General features: G+C 39.9%; 1 protein-coding gene across 1 annotated transcript; it reads left to right on the top strand.

The window, feature by feature from the left end:
* Window positions 1-1259: 1259 nt before the first annotated feature.
* Window positions 1260-6635, top strand: LOC136545973 (meiotic nuclear division protein 1 homolog). The gene is made up of 10 exons (XM_066537950.1): window positions 1260-1557; window positions 2845-2925; window positions 3473-3589; window positions 3853-3891; window positions 4461-4568; window positions 4640-4702; window positions 4780-4831; window positions 5017-5061; window positions 5149-5228; window positions 6332-6635. Exons 1-10 carry the CDS (start codon window positions 1555-1557, stop codon window positions 6365-6367), a joined length of 624 nt encoding a protein of 207 aa, XP_066394047.1. The 5' UTR covers window positions 1260-1554; the 3' UTR covers window positions 6368-6635.
* Window positions 6636-7311: the final 676 nt, after the last annotated feature.

Here is a 7311-nt window from a genome sequence, read left to right as displayed (position 1 = left end):
TACTAAATAAAGTTATTACATAGTATGCATAAGCTGGGGGGAGACAAAAAAATATCAAAAGGAGTTATTACCATATAATACCATAGTAGTACAACTTGGGGGGCAAATTATTGCAACAAACCTAAAAGTAAAAGCTGTTGCATAAGGTATTAAGGTGGGGGTAATTTTTTCTGTGGCAACTTATGTATGCAATGACTATCTTTTTGTGACAACTTATACATGGTAGGTGATGCAATTAATATGCAGAATTTAGAAAAGGCATTCAAACCTAAAAGGGTAACTAAAAATGAAACTAAAAAAATAAAAAAACTTGACTGAAAACCGAAACTAAAAAACACTAAAAAAAACTTGAAAATAGAAACTGAAAAAACGGCATTCAAAATAAAAAACTGAAATTGAGAAGAGAAAAAAAGGAGATTAAAGACTAAAATTATATAATGAACAACACGGAAACAGTGTTTAATGTGACGTCCATCAATTTCTGGAAATCTCGTGACATACATCTCAGCTTTATTGGACCGACACATGCAGGAAAGAAAAAAACTAGTGCTGGCGAGCTCCTGCTGCTCTACGTGACGAGCGGAAATTGGGTGCTGGGTCGCGCGTGGCTGCGTGAGCTGGCACGCGTCGCGCGCAACGCACAGCGAGCGACCGGCCGTGCGTTAGAATTTGAGAAAAAAAGAAGAAGAAGAGTACACCAGCAGCTCAGCCTGGGCGTTCGGGTTACCCGATTTTTTCGCGTCGGATAATTTGGATAATTCAAAATTCGGGTAATAAAAATTGCTACCCGATATTACTTCTAAAAAAACACTACCCGCAAATTCGGGTACCCGATAATTCGGGTTCGGGTTCGGGTATTACCCGATATACCCAAATTTACAGAAAACAACAAACTAGACTAAATTTCAGTAGCGATCTATACATAATTTCAGCAGCAATTTGTATAGAATTTCAATAGCAATTTGTAGAGAATAATATATTACAGTCACTCATTCAAATAGAGAGAATTATATTCTAATAAAGTGATAAGTTAAATGGTTCAGCTAACAACACATGATGAATACAAAGACAAAACAAATCTTTGGGTAGTTCGGGTAGTTTGGGTACCGGGGGATATTACCCGAATTATCCAAACTAATTTCGGGTAATGAAAATCGCTATCCGAATTTGGGATCGGGTACCTCGGGTTTGGATAATTCGGGTCTAGGTTCGAATAATTTAGGTACGGGTAATGGGTATCGGGTATTTTGCCCAGACTTACCAGCAGCTTCCTTCCCCGTCCGCCGTCCGGCCGGGTGGACGAGGAAAGCAGGAGGCGCTGCCGCGGGTCGCGAGTGGCCTGGGCTGGGGTAGGCTGAGCTGTGTCGGAGAGAGCGGCAGGGGCCCAACGGATCCTGAGGTCGGTTTGGAGTTTGGACTCCGTACCCGTAGACCGTAGCCGCCCTCCGCCCAAAGTCAAGTCATCTCCGTTCCGTTTGGGCGCCAAGAAAAGCTCGCCGCATCCGCCGCGCGCCTCGTCTCGTCCGCCTCGTCGGCGCCGCCAGCCCCGTCGGGATGGTAAGCGCCGCCCCGTAACCCTACCTCATCCACCCCAGCAGGCAGATCCACGGCTCCTGTGTCTTTTTTTTTAAAAGGCCTCTGTTTGGTTGTAGGGCTTATATTTGTTTTTTTTTCTGGCTTCGATTGATCTCGCCTCGAGGGGCACGTGTAGGGAATGGTGCATTTTTGGGTCGTTTAGGGTTGGGTTTGTGTTCTTTCCCACCGTTTGCTTGCAATAGACTTCCACTGAATCGCCAGTGAGAAACTGCCACCAGGTTAGTGATAATAGGTTAGAGGCATCGTGTCAACCTTGGGTCTCTAGTGTTACGGGTCTTTCAGCAATAATTCCTACGGGTATATAAGAAATTTCAGGTGTGGATCAGATGATTAGCAGTTAAGAGAGTCCGTGTCAACTTTGGCTGTCTGGTGTTACGGGTCTTTCAGCAATAATTCCTACGGGTATACAAAATTTCAGGTGTGGATCAGATGATTAGCAGTTAAGAGAGTCCGTGTCAACTTTGGGCCTCTGGTGGTACGGGTCTTTCAGCAATAATTCCTACAGGTATACGAAATTTCAGGTGTGGATCAGATGATTAGCAGTTAAGAGAGTCTGTATGGCGAGAACCGAGCGAGCGCTCGGGTGGCTTGTGGGGCCGGTGTGCACGCAGCAGGCATGAGTGCGATTCTCACCGGGGTTTGTCCCCAATAATTTCTTCTAGCCTCTCACGTGTGGTGCCACAAAAATAATGCGACACATCCATCGCCTGCGGAGCCATGGATGGTCCCAGTGATCTCTTCAAGGACGTGGTTTTCAGATCTAAGTGTAGTTGTACTCTTGTTTGTGTACATGTGGTGTGAGTGAGGTGTGCGCGTGTGTTGGGGACTAGATGAACATGCACAGATACTACAGCTGTACCTAGATGAGAGCCGTAAAAAAAAAGAGAGTCTGTATGACTAGATGAACTTGCTCAGTGACATACATGGCTGCAAGTGAGACCATGTATTAGTCGGGATCCGTTGCACTCCAGTCTAAGTTATTTGTTTTGGACTTTTGTTATGTATGTATATATGTATCTACTGTAAGTGTTGGAGTGATGATACTTGTTGTCGGTTGCTACCTTTACAAATAATCTGAAGATGTGCATTCACTCCGTTGCTGTATATATGTACATATAGTACCATAAAGTTGTTTTCAGATCCACTGTTTACAGCATCTCTTGTTTCATGTTTTAACAAGGACCTACGTATTGTGAAAAAAAATAGATAATGGATAGACTGATCCTCCTTTCCCATTGTGATGCTTAGTCTAAGAAGAGGGGGCTTTCGTTGGAGGAGAAACGGGAGCAAATGCTTCAAATATTTTATGAGAGCCAGGACTTCTTTCTGGTAAATTCTTCAGACAACAATTTGTTATGTTCATTTCAGTGTTACTGTATTAACTGTGTCCAAGGAACTTATGATTTCTGTTCCAAATGTGAAAATGTCTCTGTTTGTTACTGTGGCAGTAGTTGCATTTCTCCCTTTCTGCCTATTTGTTGTATTAAATATTTTGGAGGGTTGAAATAAAGAATACCAATTGGCTTGCCCTGTATCAATCAAATTACTGCAGTTTACTAATAGTTTCTATTTGATTCTAAGTTGACACGATCATGCTTCCTAATTTATTTCCTGGAAGGATCACTGATCTGTCTCATTTGATAATAGCAGTAGCTTCTCTTTTCAATCCACAACCATTTATATTAATGCAATCATTTTTCCATAGGATTGTTCAAATGCTGATGCCACTTTTTTTCTTAAAATTGGAAATTCATGTGCATATTAGTTAACTTTCCTGTGGATTTTGCTACTTGGCTTCTATTCTGTTAGGTTTTGTTGTGTACAATGTGTTTTTCCTATGCCATAAAATATAATTCTTCCCATATGCCATTATTAGCTTAAGGAGCTAGAGAAAATGGGTCCTAAAAAGGGAGTGATTAGTCAGTCTGTGAAGGATGTGGTGCAAAGCCTGGTGGATGATGATCTTGTCTTGAAAGACAAAATTGGGACTTCTGTAAGTTCTTTTTTTCAGTCTCTATTATTGTAGCATGGAGCAACAGTAGTTCGACTGCTAACACAATGGTGTAACCATTTGCATTAAGAGTTTGGCATTGAGTTAAGTTATCAGTGATTCAGAAATAGTTTCCTGTATTATCCAACTGCTTGCTCTTGCATATAACTGCAGCTTTACATATTGTGTGTGCTGCAAACAAATATATTTTGTTATTCATAAAACCTTCTTTCTCTAGCTCCCAGCCTAAAATAGTTTTCTTGCAGGTGTACTTTTGGAGTCTTCCAAGTTGTGCTGGGAACCAGGTCTTGTAGACTTATTCCTCTCAAATCTTCTTTCTCTGCATACTATGATGAATTGGTGGTACATAAGTTGCTGATCTTAATTAATAACTGACAATAAGATCCGGTATCAATATACAATATCTTTGTTCTATGATTTTCTGATGACGAGTAGTAAGACATGTCTAAAGTAAGCAGGCCAGAAGTCAGAAGAGGTTCTTGTTTTTGGATAATGTTTCTACATTTACTGTGTGCGTGATAAGGTGCGAAACCTCTTAACATATAGTCTGATGCTGTTAAAAATGTGATACAAGCTAACTTCATAGAAGCTTTGCAAGAAGAAAGCTGCATTTGCGATTGCCTACACCATTTGGTTGGAGGGCGACTGTACTTTTTCTAGGGTTACAAACAAAATCCAACAAATCATGATAAGAAGAATATAGGGGTCCTACGTTTTTCTCTATTGCGCATTGTTTTGCACTTTTTACTCCTCCCTTATTACCCTTGTTTTTCTCTATCACGATAAGAAGACTTATCTCCCTTATTCTCTAACTTCATAGCTGATGATGATTGAGCTAATGTATCCTTTGTAGCTGAGGAATACTTACAACAAGCTGGAATCTGATCTTTCAAACTCTAGAAAGCGTTACATGGAGCTTGTTGAACATAGAGACAACTTGAAAAGAGGCCGGGAAGACTCTGTATGTTATTATGCATATTGTCAAGATGTGCAGTAATCATTTCGACACAAGAACTAATTGTGTTGTTATAGGAAGAGAGGGAAGCTGCTTTGGAGGAGCTGAAGACTGTAGAGCTACACCATAAGAAACTCAAGGTGCCATTATATTCGTTGGTCTATCCTATGGTTGTTTTAGTCCTATCTACAGCTCAACAATGTTATAAAAATTTCAGGAGGAACTGGATGCATATGCAGATAGTGATCCAGCTTCAGTAGAAGCAATGAGTATGAGATGGCCTCTTTATACAACTCTTGTATTGATATATTGCTGTCTTTGATACATACATCTGTTTTAATTTTCTTCACATGGCATCTTTTCATCTTAGTTCTAGCAATATCATTACCTGATCTGAATCTGTGATGCACATCTTCCCCTCATTTTAACTATTACTATATGCTGGTAATTGCAGAGGATGCTATTGACGTTGCTTATTCAGCAGCTAACAGGTGGACAGGTCATATTTTTGCTAATGAACTCCCCTAGATATATGTCCAATTGCTGTCATTCTAAGGCTACACTAACATTTTCAATAATATTCCAGACAACATTTTCACTTTGCAACAATGGTGTTCAACCACATTCCCAGAAGCAAAAGAGCAACTTGAACATATGTACAGGGAGGTATGTTTCTGTCTTCTTGTTCTGTTTTGACCTTTTCGTGTTTGCAGTATGTTGCCTGACTTCCAGTTGATTAAATATGTTCCATTATGCAATGGGATTTACCCACAAGGCCACAAGTGTCAAGGACATTGGTGCCTCTGCGTCTTTAGTATCCAGACATTCAATAGTATTGTGATTTTGGGGGCCTGGACCTTATGGAATCATAGGAACAAGTGTGTTTTGATGGTGTCTTGCACATCAATTCTTCATGGAGTTGAGACTATGAGGTCTTGCTAGAGCCAAAATGCTCCAAGAACTGGGCCTAGGTCGTGATTAGGACTAGTTGTGTAGTCTTTATCTGGTTGTTTGTAAAGAGTCCATTAAGTGACCATTTTCTTCTGTCTTTAATATAAGATACATAGCTCTGTTGCGTGTTCGAAAAAAAAATAGATAGAGGCTTATTGAATTAGCAGAGTTCTCTGCCATGCCATCAGAGTACTGAGTACTTCTATGCCATCTGCTGCTGATGACACCAATAATGAAACTGTCCCACGCACACTGGTGCATTAAAAGAGGGGGTGGAGGATATAGAAGAGAGGGCACTTTGTATGACTTGTAGATGCACTGGTGCTTATGTCACTAAAACTGATCAATAAGCATGTACTGATGCCTGAGTGAATCAAATGTTATAAGTTCAGCTGAGCATGCTACACAAGCATATCCCTTTTTTTGGTCTGGCCCACATAAACTGCTTTATTTGAAATCCTTTTGTTCTGTAGAGACCTATAACCTAAGTGCATGTTTGGCTTGAGCATGATGGATATGTTGCAGATGGCGCCCAACCTAAGCACTTCCTTTTCATAGTTCAGAAGCATTGGTTAATCACTATTTAGTAGTTTGTAATTGGGAGATAATTTTTTTAATTGTTTGCTGGCAGTGAGGTTTGCCTCCATCTACATTGCAAAGAACAACTAAAATTAGGGACAGTTCTTTTCAACACTGCTTAATGTTTCTATATTCCAAGTATTAAGTTAAACTGTAAAGTATCCTCGTGTCCTTTTGCAAGAGATTTTTCCTTGTGTGCACTCTATCCTGGTTCTGACTAAGTTCTTGTAAAAATTCAGGTTGGGATCACTGAAGATTTTGAGTACCTGCAGTGATGTCCAACAGCCTATTACATCATTGAATGTGCCACGGAATGTTGGATCTACCACAGATACAAGTTTATCATGTTGCTGTAATGTGAGCAGTTGTCTGCAGTAACTGGTTTTAGTATCATTCAGATGTTTGGCAACGATGACCCAACAATATGGCCACATTCATGTTAGGGACTATACTATTTCTAGATGGTACCAAGTAGTCTTTCTCCTGCAATGCTTCAAAACTTATCGAAGCCTCGATTTTATTGAATGTATATTTCTTTGCTGAGGATGGGAAGGACAACAACTTGCCAGCTGGAAATAAAAATACTGCCCTAAAAATAGCTGGAAATAATAATACTAGAACCAATAGAAACTAAGGATTTTGAAGACCATGTCAGAAGGGCATATCTGAAAATTTAGTGACGTGAATTTTTTCATCAGGAACATTCTTTGTTCAGACTGAATCACTGAAAATAATACCTGGATTGCTAAAGCATTAGACCTTTTCAGTGGAGGGAACTTTATTCTTGGGGGTACTTGAAGCTACTAAAAGGGTCCTTGGTCAACTAGTAAAGGTATCAAAATTTAGTGGACGGATTTGACCAGTCGGTACTACTTCCTCTATTTTAAATTGTAAATTATTCTGAATTTTTTTGGTACATAGGTTTTTGTTACACATCTAAATACATATTGTCTAATTATATAGTAAAAGCTATGTATTTTTTTTTAAAAAAACAGAACGGCTTATGATTTGGAACGGAGGCAAGTTGCTAATTTGCTATTCTATGGTTACCATACCTCTTGATCTATTGCTTTAGTTTCCACGGAGGGTCCACTCACAACCGAGAACGGGCCATTATGTTTAATTAAAATTACTCGTTCCAATGTCTGCCAGTCATGGTGGAGTGGGGAAGCACTAGCAGTATCATATTGTAGTAGTAGTAGTAGAAACTAAACAACCA

This window comes from Miscanthus floridulus, chromosome 3 (assembly GCF_019320115.1).
Source record: "Miscanthus floridulus cultivar M001 chromosome 3, ASM1932011v1, whole genome shotgun sequence".
NCBI classification, from domain to species: domain Eukaryota; kingdom Viridiplantae; phylum Streptophyta; class Magnoliopsida; order Poales; family Poaceae; genus Miscanthus; species Miscanthus floridulus.
The sequence above is the reverse complement of the archived record's forward strand: the minus strand, read 5'-3'. Positions and strand labels throughout refer to the sequence as shown.

What these genes read in the sequence shown, in the direction of transcription:
- LOC136545973 (XM_066537950.1), top strand. An exon ending in AGCTTCAGTAGAAGCAATGA is followed by an intron (nt 4,832 to 5,016) that starts GTATGAGATGGC and finishes TGGTAATTGCAG; the next exon opens with AGGATGCTATTGACGTTGCT. An exon ending in TTGAACATATGTACAGGGAG is followed by an intron (nt 5,229 to 6,331) that starts GTATGTTTCTGT and finishes GTAAAAATTCAG; the next exon opens with GTTGGGATCACTGAAGATTT.